This window comes from Capra hircus, chromosome 8 (genome assembly GCF_001704415.2).
Source record: "Capra hircus breed San Clemente chromosome 8, ASM170441v1, whole genome shotgun sequence".
NCBI lineage: Eukaryota > Metazoa > Chordata > Mammalia > Artiodactyla > Bovidae > Capra > Capra hircus.
The window spans coordinates 98830909-98847646 of NC_030815.1; the positions used below are offsets into that span (position 1 = coordinate 98830909).

Genomic DNA, 16738 nt, shown 5'->3' on the forward strand with positions numbered 1-16738 from the left:
CCTTGGGTTCAGCAAGGTTCCCCGCGGATCTCGCAGTGCACTGGCATCTTGGGAAAATCTTGTGAAAAAGTGTGGAAGGGGTTTCGTGAAGGGGACCAATGGAGGGCTTTCGGGGTGCTGCTGGGGTGCTGGATAAGGTGTGCTCGTCTTGGGAAAATGCTTTGAGCTGTACACTTACATGCACTCAGTTTCTGCATCTTTCAGTATGTATGTTGCACTTTGATAACAAGCTTTTGTAAATAATTTCAGGGAGGAGTGGGTGTGTCTGCTTGTGCCTTGTTCCAAATGTAGAGGCAGGCCAGTGAATTACTTTCAAAGAGCTCTCTCCCTCTCTCCGTATGTTGTCTGAACGTTTAGCTTCAGAGCACCTTGTTTTAGGGAAACTGATACCCTGTGGTCAGTCCCACTGGACTTTATCGGTGTTGGACACTCTGGCCCACTCCCTCTTTCTTGAAACACTTCTGTCCCTTGGCTTCCAGGAATCCAGTTTTTTGCTCTCTGTTGGCTACAGCTCCATCCCCTTTGCTGGACTCTCTTCCAAGAACATTCCTTGATGTTCCCAAGGGTTCTGTGCTAGGCCTGCCTTGTTTTTAACTCTGCAAATTCCCCCTGGATGACCTCATCCCCTCTCCTGGCCAACCCTGTGCTGATGACTCACAAATACATATCTCCAGCCCATCTCTCTCTCCTGAGCTGTGGGCAACTTACCCAACTGCTTCTCTGACATCTCTCACCAGGAACTCTGCGCTACATGGACGGAGTCCATTTCTCTCTACACCTCTATCCAAAACCATAGTCCTCCTTAAAAGTGAACGTCGCCCAGTTCTGTCTGACTCTGAGACCTCATGGACTGTAGTCCACCAGGCCCCTCTGTTCATGGGGCTTCTCCAGGTGAGAAGACTGGAGTGGGTTGCCATGCCCTTCTCCAGGGGATCTTCCCAATCCAAGGATCGAACCCAGGTCTCCCACATTGCAGGCGGATTCTTTACCATCTGAGCCAGCAGGGAGGCCCCCACGACCGTGGAACCATTCATGGAAACAAAGGGACACATAAGGAAAACCATGTGAGCTGCCAGGGAAGCCCTATAGCTCAGATGGTCCTGCTTACGTGTTCCTTATTTCTGTGAATGGTTCCATCGTCTATTTGGGGGTTGGGTTTAATCCCCACGGTAGACTGTATTATTGTTCAGCAAATCCTCATTCTGCCTTCCTTTCCATTTTGGAGCAGAGTATACTTGTGCACTTCATTGACTTCGGGCTTGTCCATGGGTCTTGCTTTGAACAAACGAATGACTGCATGGCCGTTCCTAACAGAGGCTCTTATGGCACTCTGCTGGGAGGCACCTGTGTTCCTACTTCCCCTGGGGCTCCTCCCATCTGTCATGAGGAGACCCTGGGTGCCTGAACAGCAGACACGTGAGATAAACCTGAGCTCGACCTAGAGCCTGGAGCTGAGCCCAACTGAGTTAGGTTGAGCCCAGCTGACCCACAGGCCCATGTGCAAGAAATAAATGTTTGTTATTGTAAGCCAGTAAGATGTTTGTACTTTTCCAACCCCTCCCTCCCCACATTCAACCAAGACTTGTCAGTTCTGCCTCCTGTCTCTGTCGATGCATCCAGTGCTCCCATTTCCCACTGCTGTGCTCTAGTCCAGCCTTTTCTTATCTCTTGCAAGTCTTTTTACTGCTTTCCTCACATTTGGTCATATCCCCTTTAGTCCAATTGCCCCACTGCCGGCAAAGTGATCTTGCTAAAATCCAGTTTCATCCCTTCTTCAGGTGCCCTAAGGGCTTGCGATCACCTAGAAAATGTCCACATCCGTGGACTCCTTAACTCTAACCTCGATACTCTGGACCCTGCCATCTCCCCCACTCCTCTCTCGCCCCTTCTCCTCCACCCTCTGTCTACACGCACCTCTTCAGCTTCAGGAGAGCCCCCATGTTCTTTCTTGCCCTGGGCGTGGCCAGGCCTTCCCCACGGCGAGGACCAGAGTCCACTTCCCTTGCCCAGTTGCACGTGGATCCCATCTCTCATCCTTCAGGGGTCACCTTAGGAATGGGTTGTTTTTAGGGAGTCTCCTCAGATTCCTGTTTGTCGATCTGGGTGAAATCCAATTTCTATTTGCTCCCCCAGGACCCTGAGCTTTTTTCTACCCAAACACAGGAGCTGTTTTCTCACTCTAATTTGCTTGTCTTTCCTAGTAGATCTGAGCTCTCATGAATGCACGAATTATGTCTAACTTGTTCATCCTTTTATATTCCTAGTGTTTAAAAAGGTGCTTGTGTTCATTCTCCGAGTTCAAAAATTGTTAAATAAACACCATGGGAAAATAATATGAACGGGCTAAAGAAGTCCAAGATGGAAACAAAAACCACAGAAGGGACTCAGAGAATATTTAGTTTCATCCTTTCATCGTACTGTTGGGGAAACTGAGGCTCAGAAAGCTTGACTAGACCAAGGCCCCAGAGGCTGTCAGAGACAGAGCTGGAATTAGAAGGTTCTGATGGGACTGCCTGGGCTCTATCTGTTGTCTGGTCTGAGGAATTTAAATAATTTAATTTAGGTTCTTAGCACCTGCAAGGTTAGCATCACCTGGGAGTTGGTTGAATCAGTCCCTGCCTTAGACCTACTGAATCAGAATCATTTTAACAAGATCTTCAGGTGCTTTGTAGATACAATTAAATCTGAGAAACACTGGTTTCTATAACTAGGGGGACAGCTAGCCTGTCTTAAAGGCCATTCCAATTCATACAAGAAAGCCAGCTGGTACAGCAGGAGAGAAAACCCAGCTAAAATGTCGGTGGCGCTCTATGCGTGCTGTAGAGAAAAGTCCAGACATATGGGCCTCTCACCTTCCAGAGTTCCAGATAGTTTGGGAGTTGAGAACCTGGCCTGCAGTGGGGAGGGGGTTGGGGGTAGGTTCAACTTCAGGTGAGGTGAAAGAAGGAGCCTTGCATTAAAGGAAAATCCCAGGAGCCTAGCTGGCCAGCAAGCCTAATGCTGCAAATTTCCAACTTTCACAGCAATAAAATCTAAAAAAAAATTGTATAAATAAACGTTTACAAAACAATAATTCTCCCCCTGCTGCTTGAGGTGGTGGTGAAAGTGGTATACTCCTACTGCATAGTGACAGTGTCAACTGCAGCCTGTTGAGTAAACACAACAATATGTAGCAACAACTACGGCATCGTCGCCCTCCCTGGCCCAAGTAACGCCATTCATGGGAAATAACCCTAAGGAGATAATTCAACAGAAGTGCAAAGCTATGTATGCAGATGTTTGCTACAGTGGACAGTGGGAAAACACTGAATAAAAAGGGAATGATGGAGTAAATTGCGATTTGGTATCATGACCATTTAGATTTAATTATAAAATAGCTGCTGTGTCTCACTTCATCTGCTTGGGGTACAGTGGTATTGAAGGGCATGGTCTCTGGGTTTCTGGTTCTGACTCTACCCTTTTTACTGCATGATCTTGGGCAAGTTTATTGAACTGCCCTATGTCTCAGTTTCCACATCTGTAAAACAAGGATAATAACAATGTCTCATTCATAGGATTGCTGTAAGGATAGAATGATTTAATTAAAGGGTCCAGAATAGCACCTCTCTATAAATTCATATTACTATTATTTTTAGGAGCTTCCCTGGTGGCTCAGGCAGTAAAGAATCTGCCTGCAATGCAGGAGACCTGGGTTCAGTCCCTGGGTCAGGAAGATCCCCTGGAGAGGGGAAAGGCTACCCACTCTAGTATTCTTGCCTAGAGAAATCTATGGACAGAGGAGCCTGGCTGCTACAGTCCATATGGTCGCAAAGAGTCTGACAGGGCCGAGTGGCTAACGCACATTATTTTTCAGGGTCAAATTAAATGGCCTGGTCCTGTCATTCCAGCTGACACAGGAATGCTTGTCCTCCACCCTCCAGGCCAGACCTCCTGTGATCGTCCGAGACCCCCCCAGGATGTTTCCTCAGTCCTCCTTGGAATCAGCCTGGTTTTCTAGCCTCATGGAGAGAAAACAAGAGAACTAGCTCAGTTGGCCTGTACATTCCATTCTTTGTGGCTCTTGTTGCTCTCGTGGTGTTGCTGTTGAAACAGGCGATCCAGGGGCTGTCGTGAATTCTTCCTCCCTCAGAATTTTCCCTGACTGCGTTAACTCCACCCTGTACCGGCCCGGAGAGCACACACAGGTGCACTCACAGGGGCACGTACACAGCTGCTTTCTGTAAGCCTCTCCCCCAGCCTGCCTGAGGCCTTGCTGCGGGACTGAGCCGGGTCCCTCCCTCCTTCTCCCAACCCCTAGGTCTGTTTGCATTTAGTGACCTAGAATGGCATTCTTTTCAGTGGATCATCCTACTTGTTTCGATGATATCAACAGCTACCATTACCTGAAAGCCAGACGTGTGCCTGCCAGGTGTCTTGCTGCTGTATCTTTACAAACATCGGCCTTCAGAATAAAATAAGGTAGGTACCATTATTCCTATCATACAGCCGGAGCCTCTGAAGTTCACGCATGTGTTGGTGTTTGCTGGAGATTCACAGTTTGTAGGTGAAAAATCTGAGGTTTTAACCCGGGTTTGACTTCAAAGCCCACACTCAGAAATGCTACCCTAAACTGGCTCCTTAGGTAGGGACATAAGCAAGATGTTTATGATAAATGGGAACTTAAAAAATAAAAGGAAAATTGCAGCATCACCACAGTGCATCGAGTGGTGCCAAAATATGGCTCTGTGCAGACAGTGTCAGGAATGGTTGCTGTGCAAGGGCAAAGGGATTGGGTATAAGTTTTCCTTTTAAGTCATTTGTTTTAGTGACAGTTGTTATATAGACTTTATGATTTTTAAAAACCTACTCTCCACTTTCAGAAATGACTGCCTTTAACCCACCATCTTTCAGCCTTGATTAACCATAAGAATTACCGGGAGGGACTTTTAAAAGATACCCAATGCCTGGGCTTGTGTGAGTGAGAGTGAGTGTGAGTATGTGACTCACTTGGTCCAACCCTTTGTGACTGTAGCCTGTCAGGCTTCTCTGTCCATGGGATTCTCTGGGCAGGAATACTGGAATAAGTTGCCATTCCCTTCTCCAGCGGATTTTCCCTAGTCAGTGATTGAACCTAGGTCTCTTGCATTGCAAGAGGCAGATTTTTTACTGTCTGAGCCACCAGGGAAGCCAGGCTCCACCAGAGATGATGCAAATCAGAAACTCTGGGAGTTGAGTCCAGGCAGTGGTATTTTAAGAAAATCCTCCCATTGATTTTGTGTGCAACTAAGATTGAAGAAGGCTGAGCACCGAAGAATTGATGCTTTTGAACTGTGGTGTTGGAGAAGACTCTTGAGAGTCCCTTGGACTGCAAGGAGATCCAACCAGTCCATTCTGAAGGAGATCAGCCCTGGGATTTCTTTGGAAGGAATGATGCTGAAGCTGAAACTCCAGTACTTTGGCCACCTCATGAGAAGAGTTGACTCATTGGAAAAGACTTTGATGTTGGGAGGGATTGGGGGCAGGAGGAGAAGGGGACGACAGAGGATGAGATGGCTGGATGGCATCACAGACTCGATGGACGTGAGTCTGAGTGAACTCCGGGAGATGGTGATGGACAGGGAGGCCTGGCGTGCTACAATTCATGGGGTTGCAGAGTCGGACACGACTGAGCGACTGAACTGAAGATTGAAAAACAGTTTCATGGAGAAGCTTCACCTCCTATTCTTTTTCCAGAGAATCTAGCTGCCACATTTTCTGTGACCCCATACTAATTAACTCAGATTTTCCCCTCTGTGCCCAGGAAAAAGCTAGCAATATGACTCCCCCCGCCCTAGTGCTTTTTGAAAATGGGCACCAAGAAAAATCTTTGAGTGACGGCAATATTCAGTCTCTTGGTTGTCGTGGTGGTTAGATAACTGCATGCATTTGCCAAAATGCATTGAATTGTAGACTTAAATTTGGTGAATTTTATTAGATATAAATTATGCTTCATTAAGCCACTGTTCAAAAAGGTATGACTATTCGAAAGGAAGAACTATATCGCTATTTATTCACAGAAATTAACACCATATTGTTTGGTTAATTTCACTTGTCAACGAGTTCTCTTTCTTGACACACCAATGTTCTTTAGTCTGACATTCCTTTAAGATTTGGCAATTCTTGGCTGCCTTCTCTCCTTTGACTTTAGGAATGTCTGGTGAGCTTACAGTGATTGTAGATACGGTCCAAGTCCCTGCCTCTCATCATTATGGGGGGTGGTGGTGGTGGTGGAATATACTGAGTGCTAGTCCTCCAGTAGACATGGCAACACACTCCAGTGTTCTTGCCTGGAGAATCCCAGGGACAGGGGAGCCTGGTGGGCTGCCGTCTACGGGGTTGCACAGAGTCGGACACGACTGAAGCAACTTAGCAGCAGTCCTCCAGTATGGGGGGTGTTCCTTCTCCTCTACCCCTTATATTTTCTAGGTGGCTGGGGCCTCGGGATCACACTCAGTGTTTCTACCTGGGAGAGATGCTGCCATCTGTTTCTTGTTATAGGCGAAGGAGGGGGAAGTGCTATCAAGTCTAGCTACTTCTCAAAGTGGTTCTCAGTTATGGTCTTTAAACCAGCAGCATCAACACCCCCTGGGAACTTATTAGAAATGCAGTTTCTCAGGCCCTGTCCCAGATGAACGGAATCAGAAACTCTGGGGTGTAGTTCAATCTATACTTCAGTTTGCCCTTCAAGTGGTCTTGCAGAGTACCCCAGTTAATTTCCTGGACAATCACTCTTTTCCTTGACCCCCTTACACAGCAAGTCTTCTTGCAAGTATTTCGAGCTGAGGTTTCTTCTCCCAGTCCAGTTTCAACTGCTTTCTATCATTCAGAAATTCCCCAAATTTTCTGGTGGGTTGGTATCATTGGTAGCAGCTATTCTTACTTTCTAGTGTTCAAATGGATCTTTATTTTAAATTGTGGTGGTGGCTCAGTCAGTGAAGAATCCGCCTGCAAGCAGGCTGTCTGCGGTGCAGGAGACCTGGGTTTGACCTCTGGGTTGGGAAGATCCCCTGGAGAAGGGAAAGGCTACCCACTCCAGTATTCCGGCCTGGAGAATTCCATGGACTATGTAGTCCATGGGGTTACAAAGAGTCAGACACAACTGAGCGACTTTGACTTTCACTTGGAGAAGGAAATGGCAACCTACTCCAGTATTCTTGCGTGGGAAATTCCATGGACACAGGAGCCTGGTGGGCTATAGTCCATGGGGTAGCAAAGAGTCGGACATGACAAGTGGCTAAACATGCCACCGCAATGCAAATAACCTAAAGTTTACCACCTTAACTGTTTCTAAGTGTGTAGTTTGGTAGTGTTAAGTGTATTCACGTTGTCGTACATTGCTCGTCATTATCTAGCTCAGTAACTTTCATCTTGCAAAGATCAAACTCTTATCCTTAAACAGCTTCCCATAGAATGGAATTTTAAAAAGCATATTTTCTTTTTGTCATTAAAAGGAAACTTGGGTGGTATTGAGGTCAATGCAAGTGCTCTGTATGCCATCTTTTTTTTTTTTTTTAAATTGTGGTTAAATATACATAACATAAAATTTATTAGCTTAACTATTATTATTATTTTTTTTTTGGCTGTTGCACATGGGATCTTAGTTCCCTCACCAGGGATGGAATCTCCTCCCTCTGCAGTGGAAGCAGAGTCTTAACCACTGAACCACCAAGGAAACCACCACCTCTTAACCATTTTTAGATTTGCAGTTCATGCAAGAGACCTGGGTTCGATCCCTGGGTTGGGAAGGTTCCCTGGAGAAGGAAATGGCAACCCACTCCAGCACTCTTGCCTTGAGAATCCCATGGACGGAGGAGCTTGGTGCAGGCTACTGTCCATGGGGTCGCAAAGAGTTGGGCACGACTGAGTGGCTTCACTTTCACTTTCAATGGTATTAAATTCATCCATATTGTTGTGCAAGATCACCACTATCCATCCCCAGAACTTTTTCATCTCCCCAAACGGAAACTCTGTGCCTGTTAAACATTAATTCCGCATTCCTCCCTTGCCAGCCCCTTGGCAAGCACTGTCTATTTTCTGTCTCTATAAATTTGACTAAGTACCTCATATCAATGGAATTATATGGTATTTGTCCCTTTGTGACTGGCTTATTTCACTTAGAATAATGTCAAGTTTCAACCACGTTGTAACATGTGTTAGAATTTCCTTCCTTTTTAAGGCTGAGTAATATTCTACAGTGTACATTCACCGTGGTTTGTTTATCCATTCACTCGCCAAGGAACACGTGGGCTGCTTCCACTTTGGGGCTGCTGTAATAATCCTGCTATGAACATGGGTGTGCACATTTCCTTCCGTGTTCCTGTTTTCCCTTCGTTGAAGCAGGTAGCCAGAAGTAGAACTGCTGGCTCATATGGTAATTCTGACTTTAATTTTTGGAGGAACTGCCATTCTGCTTTCCCTAGCATCTGCTCCACTTTACATTCCTACCAACAGTGCACAAGGGTTCCAATAGCCCCACATCCTTGCCAACACTTCTTCTCTTCTTTTCTTCTTTTTTTTTTAATGACAGCTATATCCTAATGGATGTGAAATGGTATCCCGCTGCAGTTTTCATTTTCATTTCCCTAATGATTAGTGATGTTGAACATCTTTTCATGTGGTTATTGGCCATTTGTGTATCTTCTCTGGAGAAATATCTCTTCTACTATTTTGTCTATTTTTTAATCAAGTTGGTTTTTTTTTTTTGTCCCTGAGTTTCAGTAATTTTTTATATACATTATATATTAATGCCTTATAGGATATGTAATTTGCAAATATTTTTCCCATTCTTTTGGTTGCACTTTCACTCTATTACTAGTGTCCTTTAATGCACAAAAAGTTTTTCATTTTGATGAAGTCCAATTTGCCTGTTTGTTTCTTTCATTGCTTGTGCCTTTGCTGTTTTAGCCAAGAAAATCAGTGCCAAATCCAGCGTCATGAAGCCCAGTGTTTTCTTCTCTCTATGCCGTCTTCATCTAGCCTCTCATAGCAGTTTCTATTTGTCTTCTAGTTGGACGTAAATGTCTAACTTCCCCCCACCCTGCCCTTGTCATTAGCATTAATGTTTAAAACCTGGCAATTTTGCTATCAATCCACAATGTAGATACAACCACTTTTTGATGAAAGGCTAAGACAAGCTGGAGTAAGTTCTGAATGCCCTTGATCTTAACCCTGATCACAGTGAAAAGGACCTGGGAAGACTAGACTGGGCAGGGTTTTTGGAATCAAAAGGAACTCATCCAAATCTTGTGTCTATCACGGCTAGCTGGATGGTTGGGGGCAAAGTTCGCCTCTTTGAGTTTCAGTTTTTATTGTATCTTTTTTGTTGTTTAAAAATTTTTTGTTCCTGTTTTTGGCTGCTCTGGGCCTGCATTGTAGCACATGGACTTTCTCTAGTGTGGTGAGTTGGGGCGACTCTTCACTGTGGTACAGGGCTTCCCATCGCCGTGGCTTCTCTTGTTGCAGAGCGTGGGCTCCGGGTATGCAGGCTTCAGTAGCTGCAGCACGTGGGCTCAGCAGCTGTGGCACATGGGCTCTGTCGCATGTGGGACCGTCCTGGGCCAGGGATCGAACCTGTGTCCCCTGCATTGGCAGGCAGATCTTAACCACTAGATCACCAGGCAAGTCCTATATTTTATCTTTAAAATGGGGATAATTATACCTACTTGAGGTGTAGTTTCAGATGGTGATTGCAGCCATGAAATTAAAAGACGCTTACTCCTTGGAAGAAAAGTTATGACCAACCTAGATAGCATATTCAAAAGCAGAGACATTACTTTGCCAACAAAGGTCCGTCTAGTCAAGGCTATGGTTTTTCCAGTGGTCATGTATGGATGTGAGAGTTGGACTGTGAAGAAGGCTGAGTGCCGAAGAATTGATGCTTTTGAACTGTGGTGTTGGAGAAGACTCTTGAGAGTCCCTTGGACTGCAAGGAGATCCAACCAGTCCATTCTGAAGGAGATCAACCCTGGGATTTCTTTGGAAGGAATGATGCTAAAGCTGAAACTCCAGCACTTTGGCTACCTCATGCGAAGAGTTGACTCATTGGAAAAGGCTCTGATGCTGGGAGGGATTGGGGGCAGGAGAAGAAGGGGACGGCCGAGGATGAGATGGCTGGATGGCATCACTGACTCGATGGCTGTGAGTCTGAGTGAACTCCGGGAGATGGTGATGGACAAGGAGGCCTGGCATGCTGCGATTCATGGGGTCGCAAAGAGTTGGACAGGACTGAGCGACTGAACTGAACTGAACTGAGGTGTAGTTGTGATAGTGACAGATAGTGGCAGAGAATGACATCTCTGGCTCTTGGAAGCTGGGAGTCCTAATTAATAATGATGCTGTGTTAGACTTGGTTGTCACCCAGTATAACTCCTCTCCTTGACCTCTAGCCCATGAGCACCTCCAGGATCAAGTTAGCACATCTTCATCTCTGGATCCTAACACTTGGTCCCGAGCCTGGCCAATGGTAGGATCTCTGTAGGCGTTTGTTGACTGAATGATTTGGAAGGTAAAAAAACATTCCCTTGAAGCCTGCCTGAAAGCCACATCCTTGTCTTGGCACATAAGTGTGAAGTAATGAGTCTAAGGATTCATAAGGAAAACATGCTTGCTCTTGGAATGTATTTCTTTCCACATATGATGCCAACGATGCCCAACTTTTCCTCTCTCCTCTTCACTGCTGCTGTTATTTGTTTACTTTCCAAATGAAACTGATCCTGCACTGAGAGGGAATTTTGGAAGAAGTTTCAGTGGACACGAAAGCTGGGTGCCTGAATAGTTTTATTGCTGAGTCCTGCGTTTGGGAAAACTTTCAGTACTGGGGTTTCCTTCATAATGAAAGACAAGGGGAAGTTCGCTGGCAGGGACACTGACTACAAGATAGAGATCTTTTGAATTCCCAATTTTGGCAAAGTTTGATTTGATAGATTCTGTACAGTTCTGTTAAGTTACATTGAATTTGGTGCTTAAGTGAGTATGGAGCAGATCAGATTTTTTTCCTGATTCCATTCAAATTTTTATTCTCTGTACAAAATAATGTCATTAGCAACTGAAAAAAAAAGTTACAGCTTGAAGTATTTCTTGACATGCTAAAGTGGCCAACACTGAGACTAGGGAAATACATGGATTAATTTTGGATAATAGTTCCTTTTGTAAACTATTTTTGGACTGCAATTTGCTGTCATCCACATCAGATTTTCTTCCTTGGTGAAGTATTTGTTCAAAGACAAGTCCTTATGAGTAATCATCAGAGAAAGAGGAAGCAGGTTAATTTTGCTTTGAAAAGGGTGTTGGGTGCCAAAGCTGGTATGATGTGCAAAAATATAGGCTTGAACTGTTTAACAGGGGATCTTAAAAGAATTGTGGTTAAGATTGTGCATCCCAGTGACTGTTTCTGAGCTCAGATTTAGTGGAAGATGATTACATTTACTCAACAGAAACATGATCAGGCAAGTATTTTATATCCTGGCACATTCTTGACGCTCTCTCACTGGGCAGACTCTAGTTTCCATGGGTCCGGACCCTCCCTAGTGTTATCAGCCTACCACTGACAGCATCCATTTTAAACACAGATCTGAGCAAGTCCTCCTTCTGCCTAAACGTCCTCACTAGCTATCCCACTTCTTCCAGGATATGGTCTAAAGATATCCCAGGCCTGTGTGAGCCAACCCTCTGTTGAGCCTGTAAGCTCGATCCCTGGGTCTTTCATAGACTTTTTAGAACTCTCCACTTACATATATAACAAAAAATTCACCATTTCAGACAAGCAAATCATGGCATTTAGTACATGTAAAAATGGAACCATCACTGTGATGTAGTGGCAGAATATTTTCATCACCCCCGAATGAAACCATATACACCTTGAGTGGTCACTCCATGTGGCCCCTTCCCTGCAGCCCCTGGCAACCACCAGCCTACTTTTTGTGTCCCTGGATTTATCTGTTTTGGCTATTTCATATGTCTAGAATCATTGTCTAGAATATCATATGGAATCATGTAATAGGTGACCTTTGAGTTTAGTTTCTTTTATATAATACGATATTTTCGAGGTTCACTTGTGTGGTGACATATTTCTACTGTGTTAGAAATTCATGCCAGGCTTTTCTGGTGCTACAGTGGATAAGAAGCCACCGGCCAATGCAGGGAGCATGGGTTCAATCTCTGGTCCGGGAAGATTCCGCCTGCCACGGAGCACCTAACCCTACGTGCCACGACTACTGAGCCTGCGCTCCTCAACAAGAGATGCCACCACAATGAGAAGCCCACACCCCCCAAAAAAGAGTAGCCCTGACTCGCTGCAACTAGAGAAAGCCTGAGTGCAACAGCAAAGACCCAGTGTGGCCGTGGAAGTCGCTCAGTCGTGTCCTACTCTTTGGGACCCCATGGACTATACAGTCCGTGGAATTCTCCAGGCCAGACTACTGGAGTGGGTAGCCTTTCCTTTCTCCAGCAGATCTTCCTGACCCGGGAATCGAACCAGTGTCTCCTGCATTGCAGGTGGATTCTTTACCAGCTGAGCTATCAGGGAAGCCCATACGTATATAAATAAATAAAAATAACAACAACAGAAAAAGATTCATGCCTTTCTGTGTCTGAATAATATTCTATTGTATGGATAGAGCCCACTGTGTTTATGCATCCATCTGATGACGGACATTTGGATGGTTTCCACTTTGGGGTTGCATGCATGTACATATATCTGCATGAGTACCTGTCTTCAGTTCTTTTGGGTACATGCCTAGGAGTGGAACTGCTGGGTCGTGTTATATTTCTGTTTAATGTTTTGAAGAATTTTCAAACTATTTTCTTCCCTTTTCTCCCTCCTTTTAAACATTTTATTTATTTATTTATTTTTATTTTTGGCTGTGCTGGGTCTTCTCTGCTGCGCGTGGGCTTTCCCCAGCTGTGGCGAGTAGGGGCTACACTTCGTGCTGGTGCGAGGGTTTCTCATTGTGGTGGCTTCTGTTAGTGGAGCACAGGCTCCAGTAGCTTCGACATTCAGGCTTAGTAGCTATGGCTCATGGGCTCTAGAGTTCGGGCTCAGTAGTTGCGGTGCAGGGCCTTAGTGGAATCTTCCTGGACCAGGGATCAAACCCATCTACCCCTGGATTGGCAGTTGGACTCCCATCCACTGCACCACCAGGGAAATCCTCTTTTCTCTTGTATTTCTGGAATACAATGTATTCAAGAGAATTTCTATTGTAGTTCAATTAGATATTTTGTTCTAGCAGTCTGTCTATGTATCACAGGGCAGGGATTGGGTCTTGTTCATCCGTGAATCTCCAGTACCTGCTACAGGGCTGCGTAGGTGCTCAGTAAATGCGTGTAGAATTGGATTGACTGTACAGGGATTATATGCAGGTTTTATCCTTGAGGAATATGTGGTGTGTGTAGTAAGCTGTGAATATGAGTGATGGGCTGAGTGGAGATTGGGGGTGGGTAAGGTGAAAAAAATGTTGAAAAGCGGGGTGGGAGGCTTCCCTGGTGGCTTAGACGGTTAAGAATATGAGTGATGGGCTAAATGGAGATAGGGGGTAGGTGAGGTGGAGAAGACTCTGCCGATTCCTTTCAGTTCAGTTCAGTTCAGTCGCTCAGTCGTGTCCAACTCTTTGCAACCCCATGAATCGCAGCACGCCAGGCCTCCCTGTCCATCACCAACTCCTGGAGTTTACCCAAACCCATGTCCATCGAGACAGTGATGCCATCCAACCATCTCATCCTCTGTCCTCCCCTTCTCCTCCTGCCCTCAATCTTTCCCAGCATCAGGGTCTTTTCAATGAGTCAGTTCTTCACATCAGGTGGCCAGAGTATTGGAGTTTCAGCTTCAACATCAGTCCTTCCAGTGAACACCCAGAACTGATCGCCTTTAGGATGGACTGGTTGGATCTCCTTGCAGGCCCAGGAACTCTCAAGAGTCTTCTCCAACACCACAGTTCAAAAGTATCAATTCTTCTGCGCTCAGCTTTGTTCACAGTCCAACTCTCACATCCATACATGACCACAGGAAAAACCACAGCCTTGGACAAAGGGAAAAGAAGACCAGTGTGGCAGAACTAGTTATCCAAAAGGACCTGGCTCCTATGGCTGGCTTCCTCCTCCTATAAATCGATTTATTCGTGTCCGACTCTGCAACCCCGTGGACTGTAGCTCTCCAGGCTTCTCCGTTCGTGGGATTTCTCAGGCAAGAATACTGGAGCAGGTTGCCATTTCCTTCTCCATGGGATCTTCTTGACCCAGCAATCAAGCCCACATCTCCTGCATTGGCAGACAGGTTCTTTACCGCTAGTGTTTGCCTTTAACTGACTCATTTTAATTTTCTGGAGTGTCCAGTTCTCCTCTTTGTCAAATGAAAAGGTGGAATATTTGAGTGATGTTCCATTTTTTGGTTTGTTTTAAGCAATGGGAACTTGTTTTTTGCATAGGAAATCACTGTTTGGAAGCCCACCCTGCCTTTGTCAGGGGAGGGCAGGGTGCAGAGCAAGGCACAGACCGGAAGGCAGGGCAGCCCTGACCCCTGCAGCCCCAAGACTGAGAGGACCCCGAGACCCAAGGTCCCAGCGCGTTCAGTAGCTTTGAGAGACCTCTGGTCTAGAAAGACCAAGGAAGCCTTAATGCACACAAGTGAATACTATTCTACAAAAAAAGTATTTTTCCCAAGCAATAGAGGGGAGCTTAAGGGATGAGATAACAACTTCAACAAGAAAAGAACAAAAGATTTTGATGAAATAACGCATCAAGTAATCCATCTGGTTAAAAAGGGGATCCTTCCTCATACTTCCCTTCTCACCTCCTCATATTTAAAAAAAAAAAAAAAAAAGGTGCTGCAGGTTGACTTCGTGAACGGAATTGTCAAACATTCGTACTCTCCTAACTGAACGGATTCCTGCAACATGAGAGCATTTCCTTTGCAAATGTCCTGCCTGGTACCACAGCTGAACGGGTCCCTGGGCAGGCCTGGTCTTGTCCTTACTTTCTGGGTTTCCTTTTCTTTCACTCTCTCTCTCTCCTGGCAAAATGTCTTGAAAACAGGACATTTACACTCCACCCTCACGATATCTTTTCTCTCTAGTTATTTGCTTTTGAACTAGCCTTCAACATGGGGGAGGTTAGCTGAGACCCCCCCGCCCCAGACTACTTCCTGGCCCACCTATGGCACTGACAAGTTGTAGCCTGCTGCTCCACAGCAATCGTTGGTAATGCTTGGCTTGCCTTGCTCTCGTTCAATTTTTTATTTCCGCAGAAGCTCGTTTGGAGGGAACACTTCTGAAAACCTACTGCCCGAACCTCAAAATCTCTTCTGGTGTATTCAAACTCAGGCACAGAAGTCATTCAGGAACTGAGACTGAAGCTGATTTAGCCGGGTGTCTGAATTAGCCCCCAAACCACATCATTTTTTTTTTTTTTTGTAAAGTATCTCTACTTGCTGTCATAGAAACAGTTCAAGCGGTGTAAACACAAACATTATTCACCTTCCACTATTAACCCTCTTGTTCATTTTTTTTTTTTTTTTCCAAAGCTCTTCTGGAAATTCTACAACTTCTTTTAAAACAGATTTTCTGGACAATGACTGTTTTTTTGCTGATGGAGTCCTATTATAAAAATAGGAAGGAATTCAGTTTCAATATCCCTCTGATTCTACTTGCTTAGCAGTTGCTTTCACTTCAAAATGGGCAGGAAGGTAAACACTGCAATCTTTTTACCATTTCATGAAATGCTTTTAAAAAAGAGAACTTACGGTTTTCTGGAGGGTGCCCGCATGCTGTTAATCCCTCTTGCTCCACCATGGTGCCGTGGGACTGAATGGAGGCCTGGCTGCCGTAATCCTTTAACTGGCTCTTCAGAAACAATGTAGAAAAGCTAAAGTCTGTCTTGCAAACCCCAAAACTTGTCTCCACAATCTTGCCTCGATCAGCTTCCAAAGTATAATGCAGCGTGATTATTTTCCTCTGGGGAAACCTGTGTAACAGGTCTCTGAGCGCCACTGGATGTGTCAGAGGTTTAATTGATTCTTTACCATATCTCTGCACCCCATAATAGCCTCGCTAAGCACAGGACGTGTTTTACGGGAATAGTCACCCAGAGCTTAATTTGTTGTTGTGAGGCAGACAAGACTGTTTCCCAATGAAATTAAATCTGTTTCGTGCCCTGCAAGTTTCTTCCTGATGAAGTAGGCTCTGCTGACTACTGAGAGTGCAACCCTTGATGGTCTCCAATTAGTATGGATGCCATTCCAGGGAAAGCTTGCTCTCCGTTCCTTGCCAGTTTGGGAAAAACATTCTGGTGGAGAACAGGGCTGCCACAGAACTCTGTTCCTTGAGTTCACTTACTTTTCTCTTGCTTCTTGGATCTCAAGACAGGGATGATCCACATGCCCTTATCACAACCCCTGTAAAGTTATCTCACACATGCTATCTCATTTTGTCATCTTGATAACATTGCCAAGAGGGCAGGCAGGTATTATGCCCATTTTACAGATAAGAAAACTGAGTCCCAAATAGTCTTACAACTTACTCAAGGAACCACTGATAATAAGCACCAAGTAAGGACTAGAAAGCACTTACTCTTTTTAGTAATTACCCTCTTCCTTGGTCTAAAGTGGGCTTCCCTTCTGGCTCAGCTGGTAAAGAATCCACCTGCCCTGTGGGAGACCTGGGTTCGATCCCTGGGTTGGGAAGATCCCCTGGAGAAGGGAAATGCTACCCACTCTAGTATTCTGGCCTGGAGA

The 16738-nt window shown here is 45.3% G+C and overlaps 1 protein-coding gene across 3 annotated transcripts in view; it reads right to left on the reverse strand.

Moving 5' to 3' along the window:
- The window catches only part of PTPN3 (protein tyrosine phosphatase, non-receptor type 3), a 158342-nt gene extending 142401 nt beyond the window's left edge, over nt 1–15941 (reverse strand). Inside the window, exon 1 of one of the 3 annotated variants that reach the window (XM_005684284.3) lies at nt 15749–15941. In XM_005684284.3, coding sequence (XP_005684341.1) covers nt 15749–15797 — 49 coding nt within the window. In that variant the 5' untranslated portion in view covers nt 15798–15941. The remainder of the gene's footprint in view (nt 1–15748) is intronic. The other 2 variants (XM_005684283.3, XM_005684287.3) reach the window with 2 other exon arrangements.